The sequence below is a fragment of the Zingiber officinale genome, chromosome 1B, assembly GCF_018446385.1.
Source record: "Zingiber officinale cultivar Zhangliang chromosome 1B, Zo_v1.1, whole genome shotgun sequence".
NCBI lineage: Eukaryota > Viridiplantae > Streptophyta > Magnoliopsida > Zingiberales > Zingiberaceae > Zingiber > Zingiber officinale.
In genome coordinates, this window is record NC_055986.1 from 101007880 (window position 1) to 101028065 (window position 20186).

The 20186-nt window shown below is 34.7% G+C and overlaps 2 protein-coding genes across 3 annotated transcripts; both read left to right on the top strand.

Moving 5' to 3' along the window:
* Positions 1-482: 482 nt before the first annotated feature.
* Positions 483-5524, top strand: LOC121970410 (CBS domain-containing protein CBSX3, mitochondrial-like). Of its 2 annotated transcripts, none has more exons than XM_042521129.1 (6): positions 483-637; positions 1383-1645; positions 1815-1896; positions 4740-4813; positions 5070-5130; positions 5207-5524. In XM_042521129.1, exons 2-6 carry the CDS (start codon positions 1388-1390, stop codon positions 5347-5349), a joined length of 618 nt encoding a protein of 205 aa, XP_042377063.1. In that variant the 5' UTR covers positions 483-637; positions 1383-1387; the 3' UTR covers positions 5350-5524. The 2 variants fall into 2 exon arrangements, with proteins under 2 accessions (XP_042377063.1, XP_042377071.1); XM_042521137.1 differs by lacking the exon at positions 483-637 and adding an exon at positions 710-1147.
* Positions 5525-5709: 185 nt separating this feature from the next.
* On the top strand, positions 5710-12769 carry LOC122040503. Its single transcript, XM_042599845.1, has 2 exons — positions 5710-5793; positions 12479-12769. The coding sequence occupies exons 1-2, from the start codon at positions 5710-5712 to the stop codon at positions 12767-12769; spliced, it is 375 nt and encodes a 124-aa protein (XP_042455779.1).
* The last annotated feature ends 7417 nt before the right edge of the window (positions 12770-20186 follow it).

Below are 20186 nucleotides of genomic sequence, written 5' to 3' on the forward strand. Positions count from 1 at the left end.
TTCCATATAATAATAAAATTAATTATTAAAGTAATTATGATTAATATTAAAATAATTTTAACTATAATTACTTAATAATTTTTAAAAATTATACAATAATACTAAGTAAAAATATTTTTAAAATAGAAAATATTCTTTTAATATTTTTTAAAAATTAATAATGAAAATAAAGGGCATTTTTTATTTTTTTAAAAAAGAAAGGAGGTGAAAGGTATTTTTCAATACAGGACCGATCTGGATATTCGCCTACGAATATCAACATTAACTCCCTTCCGTTTTGTTGGTTTATTTGTTAGTTTAAATAATTAATTGCTAAATATCTTATCAGTTCAATTATTAATTGCCAATGATATGTTAATAAAAGCAATGTTGATAAGACAGGTGGAGTCCTTGAGGTGGCCCTGCAAAAACACACACAAAAAAAAAAAACGGACTATAAATTTTTTTTTCTTGTGGTGGTCCTGCAGGCTGCAGCGGGTCTAAACTCCTACTTAACCCAATCCCAAACCCTCTTTTTTTTTTCCCAGATCTCATCCCCTTCCCTTTCTTCTGCACCAATCTCTACTCCTCTCCTCTCTCCTCTCCTCTCAGTCACTCCGCAGGAGCGTCTCTCTTCTCTCCTCTTCTGTCGGTGAAGGTGAGTGTTCTAATCCTCGTAACTTCTGACGATCTCTGTGTTGGATTCTTGTCGAGCCGATCGCCATAGATCTTGCGCTAAAGGCTCCTTTTACGGCGGGAGATGACCTGGTGATATCTGGCGATCTTTACTTGGCATTGAGACCTGGGATCTACTTGCCCTGTGTTTTCCTTGCCTTGATTTACTTGGCATTGAGTTCTAATTTTTGCAATCAAGCAAGTCTTCAGGACAGCGAAAGGGAATAGTTTAAGTGCGATGTTTCACGCTCGTCTGGTTTTCAATCTTATCTGATCTATACCCCGTTTAGTTATTTATAGTAAAAAGTGTCTTTGAAGGGTTTCCCCTTTTGTGTGAGATTTTGCATCAGATGGCTTAGGGGTTGAAGTAATTAACTGATAGAGAAAGCAAACCAGGAACGGGTTAGATGGGAAGAACAGTTAATTATCCATTTGTTAGAGAGGTTTTGATTTCTACACTATGCTGATATTAATAGAAGGACGTTGCTGCCAGGTGCTTTGTCTTTTCCCCCTTTTTTGTGTGTGATTGTTTGCCTGTGCAATGCTTTATTTAGGCATTTGAGGGTGATTTAATGAATAAAGAAGATACTATCTATAATTCTGTGAACCATATATTCTTTCATACTTATTAGTGATGGAGAAGCATTTCGTGCGAAATAATTACTTTAAGATGCTTTGTTTTGAGGTTAGACAATTAATTAGCCTAATGTCGGCATTGTTGATAACAGGAATCATGCAGAGGGCAATGCAATCACTGCGGCTGCATGGAAATGTTCTTAAACGAGCTGTTCTCCAACATGTTCGAGTCATGAACCCCTCTGTGCTACCAACTGTGTTTACCCGCTATGAGTCAGTTTTGCCATCACGTTTAGAAGAGCATGGATTTGAAAGCACAACTATCCTGGATATTCTCACAGCTAAAGGGAAGAGTGCCGATGGCTCCTGGCTGTGGTGCACAACTGATGACACTGTTTATGATGCTGTCAAATCTGTATGTTGCTGAGACAATCCTTGTTTCTTTTTGTTATTTGTCATGGAAATATCATAGGACGTGAGTGGCATTGCCAACAAAGAAATGGCAGTCACACACTCTTGGGGGAAAACCAACTTCGTTTTAATAGTTTTGTGCAAATTGAAATTTTAATCTCTTCTTTTTCTAGATGACACAACACAATGTTGGAGCTCTGGTGGTGGTGAAACCAGGGGAAGAGAAGGCAATTGCTGGTATTGTTACTGAGAGAGGTAATTGTCAGTCAACAATTTATTTTGTTTTTGTAGAATGGCACAATGGAAACTTTGTGTGTGCAAGATTCATTTTCACGTCTACAACATGCCCTAGCTTGCTTGCATGCAGAAATCTAAACATTTATATGCCAAAAAAAGTGAATCTGTAAATATTATTTCATGTTTCCACTCAATGACACCAACATAATTAATCTCATAGGAATAAGTTGTGTTTGGTATACATGAATTAAATGAGAATAGTTCAATCCTTAATGAGTCTATCCAATGTTTCGATGGATAATTTGAGGGTGAACGATTCATTCTAAGGAATGACGCAATCCATTCCCTGCTTTAAGATAGATGGAAATTTTCATTCTACTGTGAAGTATAATATTTATTAACAAGCCATCATTCCAAAATTTAAATAGAGATAAAAAAATCAGTAAACTAAGCAAGACAAATGACTGATTGGCTGCTAGGCTAGTTGAGCTAGTTGGGTTGGGTGTGCTGGTTGAGCCGAGTAGGCGGGTAAATTGGTTGGGCTAGGAGGTTAGGTGGGCGGCTAGGTGGGCCTTGGTGAACCATGCCAGGCTTGTTAGTGGGTCATGTTGACTTGTCAGGAATGTTAGGTTGGAAGGTGGGCAAGCCAAGTGGGTTGGATAGACTAGTGAGATTGATTAGACAGGGTATGTTAGTTGGACCAATTGAGCAAGGTGAGTTGAAAAGATGGTCAGACTCAACAAGCCTAGAAGACTGATTGGGCGGAATTTATTGGACAGACTAGTGGGACCGGTCAAGCTAGGTGAGCCAAGCATGCCAATATAGCTGGGCGAGCTACACAACTCCGAGGGGTCAGGTGAATTGTTCATGCCAATTGGATGAGCCCAACAAACCAGATAAATGATTAACAAAATAAAATCTGAAAGTAACATAGCACAATTCTAAAATATAAATTAGTGACAATATTTGATCCATTTAAAAAAATTTAAAACATAAATGATTTTTATATTATATAACATTATCTTCGGAGATATTTCATATATATATATATATATATATATAGCGTCGAGGGAGATTTTATTTTTGGTAATAAGCGCCGCCGAAATTTTGAACAAAGGCGAGAAAGGGAGAGAGTAACTTTTGTGGATTATTTTATTTGTAGTGAAATCGAGCTGGCGGTGCCATGTCTGCGCGTCGCTCACGGTCGCGCACAAAGCGTCGCCCAGCATAACATCTCTCTCTCTCTCTCTCTCTCTCTCTCTATATATATATATATATATATAGTTTTTCATCAACCTGAATGACACAAGTTGTTTATGAAATGATTAACATGATACGATTGCGTCTCTTACATGTCAGACGAGTTTGGGTTGGTTTAGCTATAGTGGCAGCGGGATGGTCATAGGTGAGTTTATTGTGTCGGCTAGATGAGGTAGTGATGCACAACTGACGCAAGAGGACTGAGGACCCAAGCTTCGACAGGTCATAATCTTTAACTCAGGTCTCAGAATGAGGCGCATTTTTTTTGAATCGAAGCTCGTTTACCTAGATTTGTTACCGGGTGGAACCCATAATCGGCCAAGTTTTGGATTAAAAAAAATCGTTTAGGACTTTTTTGGAGGCTCTGAACATCTTTTTATACTATTTTTAGTATTTTTCATTTATTTGGTATTTAGGGTATTTTTTTGGTAATTTCTGTCTTTTATGAGTTAGGGTTTGTCTATTTAAGCGTATGTTTAGTTGTTTGAGGGATATTTTTTTTTGTTATTGAATAAAACTTATATTTTCGGTAGAACTTAGCGATGGCAATTTCTCTTAGTTTGTAAATTTCTTGTCTTGTTTTCTTTGCAAATCCTTTCTAACTTCAGCTTGCGAGATAATCGCTATTCTGTCCAATGTTAGGTAGATTGGGCACCTCGAAAGAGACTACATAGAGGATGTAAGTCAGATTCACTGGATGAATTAGAAAGAATAGAAAATGAGTTAAACATAGACTTAAGCATCCCACTTATACCATTCTCTTGTTACAATCAATTAAAAAAATGAAATGCAAGATTCACCTTTTTATTGCATTCCATTCCTTTCTAAATTCCATTTGATTCTGTTTCATTCCATTCATTCATGGATTTTTAATAGATATTGCATTTAAATTTGTTTCTCTTCATTCAATTCAGTAGAGTTCCAGATTTCCTTTGTCATCTATACCAAAATATGTGGGTCCTATGTCAACTGCAAAAATATGTGGTCCTATGTCAACTGCAGTTATGGACTATTTTGACACTGGTGCATATGAATTCATTCTACTTTAAGAATATGAGAAGCTTTGGTGGCTCTCGCATTAAAGATGATGATCCTTTTGTTTCTGGAGCTTAGTTGCACTTTCATTATGTATGTAACTTAGATATGGTATTTTTCAAGGTTCATCTGCATCAAATTTGGAGATTCTGAATCAAATAGTTACTTTGTGATTTTTTTGTTATTGATTTAACTTTGTGAATTGATGCAACTCAATTGTCCAATGTTTAATTAGTATCCCCCACTTCATACTTCATAGTTAATCAGTTGTTAATTGAAGAAGCTGCGTTCTTTAACTGAGGTAAGGGACTAGGAACCAAACTATGTGGAAAAGGGCAGCACCAATGCTGTTACAAATTGGTATAATTAATAAGCTGGAAGCTAAAGAATACTACAGCGAATAGACAACTGAGTTGAATCTTTTGAACATCCAGTAAGAATAATTGATTCACAGATAAATTTGTTCTGCACTTGTTCAGAATCAAGAACCAATTCTGATGTTTTTTTTCTCAGCTATGCATCCTGATACCATTGTGTTTCTCACGTTTGCTTTCTTTGTTATTCAGATTATCTCCGTAAAATCATTGTGCAAGGAAGATCTTCCAAGGAAACTAAAGTTGGTGACATCATGACTGAAGAGGTATAATTGAAGCAGCTATTTTACATTATCTTATTTATATAGCTCATACATTTTTGACAAAATTATCCACACCATCTTTCTTATCTGGTTCTTAATTCATCTGCACAATTCATTAGTTTCTCAAGTCTCAGATTTGTTTTAATTTGTTCATATGGGTACCCTCCAGTTGAAACTGTAAATTTTGGTGTGGAAATGTTGTCTACAGATTTATTGTTTCGCCTTTCAATCTCATTCAAACTCTTTTTCTTAAATTCAGAATAAACTCATCACTGTGACTCCAGATACTAAAGTACTGCGGGCAATGCAGCTGATGACAGGTTTGAACGTCTTCTACTTGAGTTTATTTAGCTGGATTTGGCTAAAACAATGAATGGCAACCTCTTCTATTTGTAGACAACCGCATTAGGCACATCCCCGTGGTTGGTGAGAAAGGAATGATTGGAATGGTCTCCATTGGTGACGTTGTTCGAGCTGTGGTGAGCGAGCATCGTGAGGAGCTGAATCGCCTCAATGCTTATATACAAGGAGGATACTAAGACAAGTAGTTCCCTAGTCGAATAACAATAGACCATAACGATGGCAAAAAACCCTCTCGTTTCTTTGAGCAGACTGCGAGCACATGTACAATTGTGCCGGTTTTCTCTGGTCAAGCAAACCTAGATCCCTGTTTCTGGCTACTTGATAAAGTTTCTGAATAAATTTTCTTCGATATATCATGCTTCTTATGAAGTTGCAAGCTTATGGTTGAACTTTTCAAAACCTCGTATATGCTTTAACCTTTATCGATGAGCACATTGTTATTTGTTTTCTTTTATTCTTTAATACATTGGAATGTAAAAATATGAAATGTTTCTTTGATTGGAACGCTAAATGTGTTACGATTACGGTGGGCCTTAATGGTGTGGTATATGGCCACTTCAAGAGAGCTTGGGGTCCTTGAAAGTGATTCACTTTCTCCACTGTTTGGTCCTTATCTTAAAGTATTTTAACTTTATGGCATTGTGTTGGTGCAATCGGTTTCCATTGCCATCCTATGTAAACTATGTGCGCTGTTTGGGGTCTAAATTCATTTGGTGTATCCTGATGACTTTCTGTTATTCGCAAGAGTAGACGAGTCCACTATCAACTTATAGCCGAAGTTTTGCAGTTGTTTGGAGATGTTGTTGGACTGAGGGCCACTCTGTAGAAATCCAAATTGTACATTGCCAAGGTCATATGCAGATACAGGATAGGTTGTTGGAGCTGATTGAATTCCAACAGGGGGAATTCCCTTTTCGGTGTGGGGTCATTGACAAGTAGAACTCTATCTGTCGACCCTTCGTTGAGCAATCTATTGGCTGAGATAGAGAGGAAGTTTAGCTGAATTGAAATTACATAAAATAAATTTTAATTTATCTAACGAGATGACTTGAGCGGATAATCTCAGACAGTCAGTCTTAAAAATTAGGTCGAGTTGTTAGGTCGTTTGGAAGATGACTGCTTCGTGTCACCGAGTCTGAGTCCCAATTGAGTCCGAGTGACAAGTCAAGTCGGAAAGTAGAGTCGCCAAGTTAGGATTCAGAGTCGTCGAGTCTATCACGGGAGTTGCTGAGTTGAGAGTAAGCGTCTCCAATTGCTCCTGACTAGAAGTCAAGGCAGGAAGTAGAAGAAACCGAGGTCTACTTTCAAACAGTTTCCTTAACACAGATTCACCCTCACCTACGACTGTGCTTCAAGATTTTCTTAGATTATCTATTTCCCTGGAAGGTCGAGAGAATAGGCAAATAATAGGAGTAGAAAGGAAAACAACATAATCTTTAGTAAGTAAGAGAGCACTGTCAAGGAAAATAAGGAAATTAAGATCAAGAATGAGAGGAATAGATTTATGCGACATAGAGCGAGTCCTGAGTTGAGAAAGAGAAAGAGGAGCACTAAACGTGTCATAGTTAGTAAAAAATCGGAGATGGACATTCTTCACAAATTTATGACAACTTAGCTGCTGGCCATCAAATTGGGTATTTAAGAGAGGAATATTCATAGTTTTAATTAAAGAAGTTGGGAGAAAAGAGGTGAGTACATTTTCATTAATTGTGGAAGTAGTAGCACCACTATCTAAGAATGCGCGGAGAGTAAGTTCATGACCTTGATCCGCTCCTGAGTGTGGTGATACCCCTCTTGCTGAAACTTGCAATCATAGATCCGTCGGTTCTTGCTCTTGTTCTTTACCCACCAATTGTAAAAAGAAACCCACCGTAAATATTTCCTTATAGGAAAACTAAGTATACTTGGCAATAATAGCCCAGAAGAACTAGATGATCTAGTTACGCAGTATTTTCGACATCTTGACTCCTACACAGATACTTATTATCAAGATTATTTCAAGCCCACGTACTTATATACTTTAATAAGTCAACAAGGCAATTTAGACACAATAATTTCTAGACTTGAGAAAATCGAAATCATAGGAGAAAATCCTACCAAATATTGGGGAAAAGATAAGACATATTGCAAGTTAAATATTATCAATCTCGACTTAACTATTAAGGTACAAAACTTAAAATACATCGATTGGGAAGTTGAAGAATTTAAAATGCATATTACTCAACTCTTGGCATTAAAAGCAATCCAAAGATCATATTCTAGACATAGAAGTCCTGCTTTTATTATAAATAAAGGAGCAGAATAAAAATGAGGACAGTCTCGAATGGTGTTTAACTACAAACGTCTAAATGACAATTGTCTTCAAGGCCACAACACGCAGAAGACAGTAGCGGATCGACAGCTAAGGCTCAGCTTGCCATGGGCAACTGAAGCGTCAATCGACTCCTGGTCGGGGCTGTCGACCGACAATTGGAGCAGCTGTGCGGGATGTTGGGACTTTCGAGCCGCAAAAATCGCTTTTTGCGTTGCGAAAACCTCGAAGTCTTGCCACGGATCCGTGCGAAGATATATAAAATAAATCATGTACAAGTTTCTAACCTAGATCTACCTTAGATCTACATGAACAAATAGTGTTACCCTTGTTGCGAAGCCCTTCGCTTATCCCACTCATCCAAAAGGGTTGCCGGATCTCGAGAGTGTCAAGCGTACACTCGTCTATATGTATCCACGCGGACAAGAGATGGAGATAAACCACCTAGAGTGTGCTAGCACTCTTGAATGGCTCGGCAATGGAGGAGAAGGAGAATAGAGAAGAGAGGAGGAAGAAGATGACTTGAATGAAAGCACACAATTGCACTAACTTCTCTTAATGTGGCCGGCCACATAAAACATGTTTTATACCTCCATGTAATACCAAGAGTCATGACTCTTGGTCTTCCTCATAAGGTGGCACACAAATGAGGTGGCTCTTGATGATGTGGAACACCATCATTAGCCGGCCCATGCCAAGTTACAAATGAGGTGACATTTGGTCAAGTCAAACTTGACCCTTCATCTTCCCTCTCAAGTCAAGTCAAACTTGACTTAAATTCTCCCATGGTTGATCAAATCTAACCATTGATTCAAGTCAATTTGATTTAATAAATCTTTATTCATTAAATTAAATTGATTCAATAAGTCATAATCTAAATTAGACTCATTCAATACATGAATCAAATTGAGTCCAACTCAATTAGTCTAATTTGGATTACTCTTAATCCAATTTGGTTCATCACATGAACATAATCCTCTTAGTTCATCATATGAACCTAATCTCCATCTAATTGTCTTTGCGTGTGACCCTATTGGTTCTTGAAACGTTGGCAATGCTCCTAAATCCATTTAGAAACATAAGTAATGAGCGGTATCTAGCAATACATCATTACTACCCAAGTTACAATTGAAAATGTCACTTTGAAGAAGGACCCAAAAAATTGACAATTGAACTCAATTTGGAAAAAATAGTCATACATCTGATACCTCTTTAGCTGCTGCAACTAAAGTAAGTTATAGTCGGTGAGCAAAACAATAAATATAATATGCAAACGGATAATCTTTGAGGAATAGTGCTTGTAACCCATTTTATTCTCCCTGCATATTGCTAGCACCATCAAATCCTTGATCTCACATATTTTCAATCAAAAGCTTATGTTGTGTCAAAAATGTTACATATATGTGTTTTCAAAGTCAAGGAATTAGTTCATCAACACCAATAACTTCAAAAAATCTCTCTCTAACAAACCCATCACAATCTACATACTGCAAAACAATAGCCATTTATGATCTATGTGATTCATCAACTGCTTCATCAATAAGAATACAAAATTTAGCATTCCCAACTTCATCACGAATTTTAATTTGCACAAGATTCAAGATTGGCAATAATTTTCAGTATCTCTTGTTGAATTGAAGGTGATATATATTTGGCATTTTTGATAGTTTTATCTAATATAATATCATCAATTTCTTTGCACAATTCTCCTTAAAATTTGACCAATTCAATAAAATTTCGATGATTATGAGAATCTATCATCTCATCATATCCTCTAAATGCACACCTTTACAATGCTAGCCACCTCACAACTCTAATTGATGTCCTTAGAAACAATCTATTTTGCTTTATAATATTTTCAGATTGTATATTCATCCTTCTATCAATATGTTGAGTTATATTTTTCAAGCCCTCCGATTTTTGCATAATAGTACCATGTAATGAATTGCAACCCCCTTCATGTCTTTTCAATGGACATGTTTTGCAATTCACTCTTTTCTAATTCTTGAATCCTTCAACTATAAATTTTTTATGATGTGATAAAGGAATATCAAAAAGATAACATGAAAAATAAAATACACTATCCTTTACTTTGGAAAACTCAAGCCATGAAAACTTTATGAACCAAGAAGACTGAAAACTATGCTTTTGATGCCCAAAATCAACAAGCGGATATTCATAAATGGGTTGATATGGTCCTATACCGACATATTTTCTCTGAACCTCATCTTGTTTATTACATGGATATTCCTAAATTGCAATTCGTTTCCTAAGGTCTTGCTCATAATATGTATTATTTCCTTTTAATGAATCAAGAGTAACTTCATTGTTATGTTTGAGTTTTTGGATTTCCAATGTTGATCTTGAACTTAACAGAGGAGGATTATTTGGAGCATTTGAATTTTTTTGATAATTGCTCACTATTTTTTTGAATGAAATATTCTTTGATATTTCTTTTTGACATTTTGATTCACCTATAAATAAAAAAATTCCTAAGTCATCATTTATTTCACCTATAAATATAATATTAATGATAAAAAAAAACTCAGAAGGATTTAATAAAAGATGCATTTATAAATTCTAAATTATGATTTATGAAGCAATGTTTACTACTAGAACAAATTAAAGTTTCAAATCTTTCAAATGAAAATTGGAAAAAAAGCAATATAAATTTTAATGACAAATTGACAACCAAAATATGCAATATCAATTATCAAATACCATAGTTAACAATAAAAACAACTAAACAAGTAAATGAGTGCATTCAAAGAATCAACTCACAGAATGACACCGATAAAATTAGCATAGGCTTCAAAGATGAGTGGAGATAAATCAACTCACGAAGTGATTGAGTGAATGATTGAATTTTTTTTACAGAGTAATAGGCATACTGGCGGCGGATTAAGAGCCATCTTTTAGCAACAAAGCATAAGTAGAAATAAGATTAAGATAGGGGATCGATGATAGACGATCTAATTAGCGAGGAGGAGGAAGGCGGAACCTAGAGGAGAGGGTGGGAGCGGTGATTGGTGGAGCAGTGGAAGCAAATGCTGGACCCATAAAATTTCTACCGTTCTTTTTTATAGAGAAGTAGAGTTTGGGCAAGAGAAAGTAATTAGTGGGTTTTGGTAAATTTTATATATATATATATATAGGGGCTTTGCTGGGCTTGAGCCCAGCAAAGCCCATACGTGTGATACGCCTCTGATCTTGATTGATTGTAGAGCATGTCATAGATTTGGTGAGTTTTACAATTAATAAAGTTATATACAAATTCTTTAATTATCAATGATTTTTTAAAATTTAATTACATTATTTTAATATTCAGGTAGATTAATTATAGCAACCTTCTATTTGTTGGGAAGTATTTAATCAAGTATATAAGTGAAAGGATGACACATTTGTTGATCATTGATCTAAGACAATAGATGTAAGAATATATAAACTTGAATACCTTTAACTTTTCTTATTAATGATTAGCTATTATAATTGTATATTTGATATGAATATTTTTTTTATTTAAATAGGAAGAAATGACCTACTAGAAAGGGAGATGAGTCATATACTCTATCCACTGACCAATTATATAAAATTTATTATGATGTAGTTGGTGGAAGGAAAAAGACCTCATCCCTCTATGGTCTTGAGTCCTAAGCGAGAGTCATAGGGCCAAGGGTAGTCTTAGTGGATCATCTACTAGAGTAGAAGTCTTAGAGCAAGAAAACCAAAATTTAAAAAATCGACTCTCGACATTAGACAGAATTCGAAGAGTCTCGGTAAGCCCAAATAAGATATGAGCAAATTGGATGGAAATACGAGAATTCATAGCTCGAATGAGTCAAACACTGCATGGATTTGACTCTCAGGAGACTCAGGCCCTTCACGATATTGATCAATAGCTGAATAAGAGATGTGTTGACTTTTTTACTTTTCTTTTTTATTTATTTATCACTCATGAAATGTACAAAATATATCTATTAATTTTGATATTAAATGCATCTCTAATTGCATTACATTTTTCAGGAACCACGTAGATAATGATGTATTCTATATATCACCATTAGCATATATCCAAACTAGTATTCAAATATTTTTTAAAAATCTTGTAGAACTATTGTCTAGTTACATTTTTTTTATTATACCGTTGGCATTGTTTAGTTTAAATTCAATTTGTTAGTTATAATTCTGATGATTATTATACTTTTTATAGGATTGGATACTACTAGCTAGTTTTGGGACGACTTTGATTGTCTTCCCTATGAGGTTTCTATTATTGTTGGTTAGGTATTTGATTTATTAGATTCAGATGTTTATTAGTACAATTTGAGATGTTTGGATATTCATCTTTGTTTTATTGTATTGAATTTGATATGTGAGTGTGTTACGTGGATGATATCCAAATTTATGTTATGTTGTTATAATGTATAATGTGAATGTTATGTTATGTTTGTGAATGTGTAATGTGTAATGTGTAATGTGAATGTGTTGTGAAAACCATCAGGCTTCTGGGATGTGTTAATTAATCTATATGTAAACAGAGAAAATATGAAAATGGAAAGGTTCTATTGGAATTTTCATGTTAATTAGCGATGAAATTTTAATATTTTATCGTTAATTAGCAACGAACTTTTAAAATTCCATCTCTAAATATAGCGACAGAACTATAAATTTCCATCTCTAGTTAGTGATGAAATTTTATGTGTTCGTTGCCAAGTTTGGTTAGAGATATGACAGAACCGTTAACGAAATTTAGCAACGAAATAATAATTCTGTTATTAAATAGCTACAAAATTTAGCCTTCCGTCTCTAATTTTTGAGACAGAAATAAATATTCCATCTCTAATTTTAGTGACGGATAATAAACTTCTGTCTCTAAGATTAGCGACGGAATTATTATTTCGTCTCTAAGTTTAGCGGCAGATATTAAATTCCGTCGCTATTAGCGACGAACGGTTAAATTTTATTGTTAATCGACGTCAACAACTATTTTATAGGCGAAGCTGAAGGCGGAGCCGGAGACGTCCAGCACAGTGAGCCAGTCGCTGGGCGTGTGCCGGGCCAACTTCGACTCGGCCGTCGACAGCCTGCGGGGGGCGGCCAAGAACTTGAAGGAGGCAGCGTCGCACGCGGACCTGATGAACAACCTCTCCGCCGCAACCGCCTTCGTGGAAACGTGCAACGACGCGTTCGCCGAGCGGAGGTTGAATTCGCCGGTGGCCGAGACGACGGAGCTGCTGGGGAAGTTGGTCAGCAATTGCCTTGACTTGGGATCCGCCTTGCAATGACCGACGAACACGACTTTTAAAGTAACGGATTAAGGCGGGCAGGGCTTGCAGGTCGATTATAACATTATTTCGATTTTGAGGAGTTTTTCGACTTGGCTATTTATTATTATCATCTTATATAAAAAGATTTTTTTTTTAAAACCAAATTCATTTTCAAATTCACACATAAATACAAAAAAAAATAATCATATGTGAAGGAGACATTTACACTGATCCTATCTTCCGTTTGGATCTTGAATTAGCCAAGGAACTTGATTGGATGCTATTTTTTTTTTTTTGTTTACCAGAATTCCATTTTTTTTAATCCATTATCATGCAATAAATATTATTATATTTAATTATGTAAATAATTTACAGCTAATTATCGATCAGACTTCATAAAGTTGCTTAAACAAAAGTGGTTTGGTCGGCCATGCGCAAGCTGCTGCATGCAACGGCGTGCATTAAATTAAGTCAAATAAATATATTTATTATTATAATTGATATTTGATATTCAATTTACGTCTAAATTAAAAAATACTCATAGCTAATGATACATCAATCCTTAGGTCGTACATTAAAAAAACTATATGTTTTAATTCATCTAAATTGAAAATCGGCCAACATAACTCTAGGGTTTAGGGTGCTTTTGCCTGCAACGGCGTGCATTAAATTATGTCAAATAAATACATGTTTGAACCATAATTATTATAGCTAGATCTCATATCCAAATTATATATTTTTTAAATTATTTTGTTATTATTTTTTTCTAAGGAAGCTTCGCATAATTACAACAAGAGCACTATACGATTAAGAATGATAATTCATGGTCATTCTCTGATCGGTAAAGACGGATTAATTCATGATCTAACTTTTATATTGGTGGGAGATAATGATCCCCGGTCTATTAGATCATTACTTTCCATCAATCTCCTTGTTCCGGTCCAGGAGCGGACCAGGACAATTTATTATCCCCGTCTTAGACTTTAAGAGGGCGTTTGGTTAAATGATGGGAATGACTATGAGTATGAGTTTGATAGTAGGGTGGAATGGAAATAGGAATGGAAATGAAACCCACCTACTTATATGGGTTTGGTTGATTCCCATAAATCTGGTAATCATTCCCAAAATATGATTCCCAAACCCACAATCCAAACACCATCTTTTACTATCATTACATTCCCTCATTCCCAAACTCATCAACCAAACACTCCCTAAATTATATTTTCGTCCATTCTATTTAATCAAGGAAATCTCTATCCTCAATTTTACGAGATTAAATTTCCATCTTCTTCTTTATTCCCATTTTAAATGTCCATTATCAATTTACTTTGATAAAAGTATTAATATAAGAATATATATATTAATTAAATAATATATAATAAAATGAATAATCTATGTTTTAATAAATAAAAACTTAAATTTTTTTTATTATTATTATAACAGATTTAGGAATGGAAACAATATCTTCAAACCTGTCGTATTCAATTGCAAAAATTTAAAAAATCCTCGAATCTGAATCCATATTAAAACAACTCCTTAAATTAAATCTATCCCCGTTTTAATTTTTTATCACAGATTCAAAATTAGTGTAAAAAAATTATCATTCCTATTACCAGTTCTCGCATACAAACAATTTAAATACTCAAACAATTTTAACATTTCTCGGGTTGAGATCGTAAATAACCAGTGGCAGATTCGGATTAGGAGATTAGGATTTATCAATTCTTGTTTTAAATTTCAAGTGATGGAAAAGCACTAAAAATTCTTACTATTTTTTTTTTAAAGTAACGTGATAATATTGAACCTCAGTTTTCAGATTTTACTAAAATGCACCTTCTTTTGACCAAACCGCACCTCAAAATCCTTACTCTGTTTTTTTTTTCTTTGCTTCTCATATATTCTTAGATATCAAAATTTCCCTCAAAATATTTTTATCCTCAAAATATCTTTATTCTATTCTAGTATTATTATAACTGTCACATCCCAAACGAGCCTTTATTGACAAAATTTTAACAACATCTTTCCTATAACGATGACAATATAAAACATATATATAAAAATATTCACACAATATAACCCATCAACCCACATGGTTGGAATATATACACAACCACACAGTTATATACTCAATCCACTCGGTTGTAATAAAATAAACACAACCCCGTAGTTATATATATATTAAACAACCCACTTGATTGTACAAAAAAATAACACAGCGGAAAAACGATAAAGGGAGCCCATACAAACTAAAACAATACATTACTAGTCGGCTAGACTTTATCTAACAACCACAACAACACAAAATTCAACTCCACATAATAAACTCCAAAAGATAATCGAATTAATATAACACCAAATACAAAATACGAGTAAAGAATAAATGAAACCCGATGCAGTCTTCGGATATGACGTAGGACCGACAGCTAGGACTCTCCCAAGCATCCTTGATTCATCTACCTGCTACCTCGTGAAAGAAAAATCATTTTACGGGGTGGTGAGTACTAAGACTCAGCAGGTAATAGAACAGATAATGCATAAGTATAGTAAAAAACTAGAGATACAAAGGTATACAGTCTCATACGAAAAGTAATAGAAGATACTACCATGTTATCATAATAAATGTCCATACCTGAAACCATATCCTAAGCTAGTAAAATCAAGAGAAGAACAACTCTGCTACAGAGCTACTAATAACTACAAGGGTAACATGTGAGGTATATACATATTACCAATAGGTGAGTCAGCCTTAACACATACAACAGATATATATCTCAACATATGTAAGCATATCAGCATAAGTAAGCAACAACAACATAAGCTAGCAACATCAGCATAAGTAAGCTAACAACATCAGTCGGTATAATAATAACAGCGTATGCACTGATGGTCATCCCGCCCACCTCTCTACACCACTATCCCTGTATGGTCGAGAGATCGGATCGATGACAACTGTACCACTCAAAGGCCGCTACTACTCTGGAGTAACCGAGTGGGCAGGTGCTGAGTAGCTAACTAGCTACAAAGCGAAGGGGGTCACTGCTGCTCGCAACTCCAGCTATCACTACCCATGAGTGGCCGAGTGCGGCACGACAGGACAGCAGCATCTGCTCCAGCTACCACTCTCTCGAGTGGCCGAGCGTGCGGCCCTGGTCAGCGACTCTCTCGACCGCAAGGGAGAATTTGTCGTTAACATATATACAATGATATGATGCGCAAAATACAACAGTCATTATATACATGTAAACAAGAATCAGGTATGTTACATGAAGCCAGCGTGCTTAATACGGTATATAAATAAACAACAATCAAAGCATGCAAGGTTGATATCTAATATCTGTTAAATATCATAGATGACAACAAGAGACTGTATGGATATAGAAACGAATAATTCAAAGGTTTGAGTGGAAGAATCAAGCACAAGAAAAATATGAGTGGAGTCAAGGTAAAGCAGTCGTTATCCAAAAATAATTGCTCATACACCAAGTTTCGAAGAACTAAAGAGAGTCAAAGTAAGAAGTACTCGCCTTAATATAGATCGAGATAAACGTCCTCTGATCTAAGCTCCTATCACGTATCAGCAATCTGGAATGAGTAACACAATTAACATCTAGACCTAACATAGATCGAATAATGTAAACAAAATGCACGGGGCCAAAACGAAGCTAGGGCTCGGGGCCGAAGATTTGCCCACGCCAGGGAGTGATGATCTAGGGCAGAATGCACGCGGAGGAAGGAAGAAGAGGACCGGAGAGACGACCCTCGGTGGCGCTCGGGTGGCTCTCGTCCGCTGGAGTCGGTCGTGGCGACCGGGTGGAGCAGACTCGTGGAAGAGATGAGAGGGGGAAGGAGGAGAGCTCGGCGGTGCGGCTCGGGAAGGAAGAGGAGATGGGGCCGCGATGGGGCAGCCGGAACCGAGAGAGAAGAAGGGAGAGGCGACGTCGGGTTTAGGGCACGGGAGAAACGAAGGAAAAGAAAATAAATAGAGAAATTAAACATTTTCTTATTTAAATAGGATAGCTTAAACATGCTTTCCCCCTGGTCCATTAATTTATCCCTTTAACATAGGTCATACGAGCTCCGTTTAAATCTTAGAAAATTTCTAAAAATTCTAAAAAGATTATTTGTCGAATAACCTTATTATTTAATTATTATTTGGACATCATATTTTACAATAACAGTTATAATGTGCTAAAGTAAATTGATTAAATTTAATCAAAATTATTATATAAAAAATATTTTTTTATTAACTTGATCAAAATTAATTTAAAATTATATTATCAAATATGACATAATTGCTATGACAGTATTACTCAATTTTGATCCCCCACAATCGTCGTCGGCCACCGCACCACCGTCCACTGGCAACAGCCGACGGTTGACGGTGGTGGCGGTCGTTGGTTGCCTGTGGCAACCACAAGCTCTGGAAGAGGTGCAACGGTCGTCGATAGAAGTCGCAGGATATTTTTATTATTTTATAATAATATGAATTATATTCCTTATAAAAAATAATGGACCCAAAATAAAAGAATATAATCACCCTTATAATCAAAGATTACGTATATTATATTATCAAATATAATAATATAATCAAGATTATATTATAAATTTAATTATATTACATCAAACTAAACATATCTAAAGATAGATTCAGGAATTAGAGTTTGGGGATTGATGTTCCATTTTGAATAGTTAAATTATACTCTGAGTTTGGAGATTGGTGTTCCATTTTGAACAAGTGGGTACATATAAGAAAATATGGAATCACCACATCAGCGACCCCCTAGAGCCGGTCCCACGGATATGGAAGGAGATAAATGCAGGTACACAGATGGAAAGTGTATGACGGAGACGTTGACCCTAGGCAGTGACACCCCGAGGATCGACCCTTGGACCTTTCGACCACAGAACCATGCACTCCCCATCTGTGCTATGCCCTGGGGACAAGTGAGTACATATAAGAGCATCTATAATGCATCGTCATTATAATACTCACCATCTCATCAAAAAATATAAGGTTCACTGTTATATACTCATTATAAGAACATATCTTTTTCACTCACATCTCTTTTAATATTAGCATTCATTATTTATGGGACACACTATCTACTCATTCATTTTAAAATTATATCATATTAAATAAATATATTTTAAATATATTTTAAAATATTTAAATTATTATTATTATTTTTAATTATAATCTTACATGTAAAAAAAATTCATTATTTTTTAAAAATAATATTAAAAAATTTATAATTTAAAAATAAAAAAAAATTGAGAGAGAGGGTGTTCAAAGGTGTTCTCTCCTCTCTCTTGTGAGTGGACATTATAATGCCCACTCACAATGGAGAGGGGTGTTAAATGAGTATTATAATGTCCATTTAACATTTCAATGGGATACTCTGAGTATACAACAAGAGCTGACAACGAGAGGAGATCCTTTGGATCATTTTTTACGGTCCAGAGGATGTTCCCTTTCCATGTATCGGTGGAGATGCATGGTCCTTACTTATTTTATAGGTGAGGACCATGCCAGGGCCGACCTTGACTTTTGGGGGCCCTTGGGCGAAAAGAGAAAAGAGACCTCTATAAAAAAAAAAAATACTAACCTAAAATTTGAATATAGTTTAATAGAAAATTTTGAAAATTAATATATTTAATTTAAAATATGGTAAATCCCATATAAAATATATTTCTCAAAATTCTTCAAAAAGTGCAACACTATATACATATGTTTTCTAAGTTTCTCCAAAAAGTATAATACCTACAAATACAGAAAAAAAAAAGTATAAAATAATTATTGAAAAAATCTATATCTTCTAGCATTTTGAGAAGTAAAATTATCAATAAGATCTTCAAAATCAAGTTTTTCTAACAACTCATTTTTAATACATAAAATTGTCAAGCCATTTGCATTCAAATCATGATATCATTTTCTCTCAATTCTTTCTGTTCATTCGTTGCATGATTATGATCATTTTCTCTCAATTTTTCTTGCATGATTATTTAGTTTTTCTTGATTACTTGATTGCTATTTATTTGTTGCATGATCATTTAGTTTTTCTTAACTTTCTTATTGTAATTCATTGACTGAATCTTCAATTGAAAAGTTAGCTTTAAAAAATTTACGAAGAACACCTTTGTAAATTTTAATAATTTGTTCTACTCTTTTTCTTTTGTTTCTTTTAATACTCCGAGATTGATATTTTTTTGAAAATATATTTGTACTACAAATTTTAAGTGTAAAAATAAAACATACAAAACCAGCAACACAACTAACAATGAAACAAACACAAGCAGTGAAAATAATAGTTAAAAGATAATAAAGCCTAGTTTGTACTTAAAGCAATCAATATAATCTATTCTATGATGATTAATATTGGGATAATTCATTTAAACTCTTTTAAATCTGTAAAAAAAATCATAAAATATTAACTCCAATATAATATTAAAAATCAATATTGAATATTAATGATAAGAAAAAATATAGATAAGTTGATAAAGTTTATATATTGATGAATGATGATATTTGATGAAACTAAAATTTTAATTGGAGAATAAATTTTTCTAATTTAATTAGAAGAGATTCAAAGGAGAAGACCGGAGGAAATTAACGTTCAGGATTCATACTTTATTCCTTAAAGTCTTATGATTATGTAAATAAATTAATATACCAGAAATAAAATTTTGGAAAGAGAAAAAAAAATCATTTACCTTCTTTTTTTTCTTTCTCTTCTTTTTTAGAATTCTTTCTTAAATTTTAATAGATTTTTTTACCTTTATTAAAACAATTCAACAATATATATATTTAGACCTTTATTAAAATAATCTAATAAAATATATTTTTTAGATTTTTATTAAAATAATCTAATTATATATAATATATATTATATGTATATGTCAAATTTAGGGGCCCCTAAACATTAGGGGGCCCTTGGCCGTCGCCCCTGATGACATGCCTCAGGGTCGGCCCTGGACCATGCATCCCCATCAATTCATACAAAAGAAATATTCTTTGGATCGTAAAAATGATCCAGAGGATCCGGCCTGGCTGACAACGTAGGTAGGCTACAGAAACATCCAAATGAAGAAAACCCTTTTGGAACGCAATCTCCGAAAGATAAAATCTCCCTTTAACCAAGTGGGCTGGTCAAAAGCTCACGTTCATCATCTCCTCGCTCAGTGGAGGAAGGAATAAACCCGCATGTGCAGACGAATTCAACGAAACTGATATGCAATAAAGGTGGACCCAAGAATGGATCAAAATAAAAAAAGATGGGCACTGATGAGAGTCAAAATGAAGACAAAGTTAAAGATATCAATCATATTAGTGGCGCATCCAATTTGGCCATAGGGTCGGTCCAGCGTGAGTGTCTGCCTCAGTCTCCTATTCAGATAGACCTCCTATCTCAACTCAGGCATCGAGTAACATGATCAA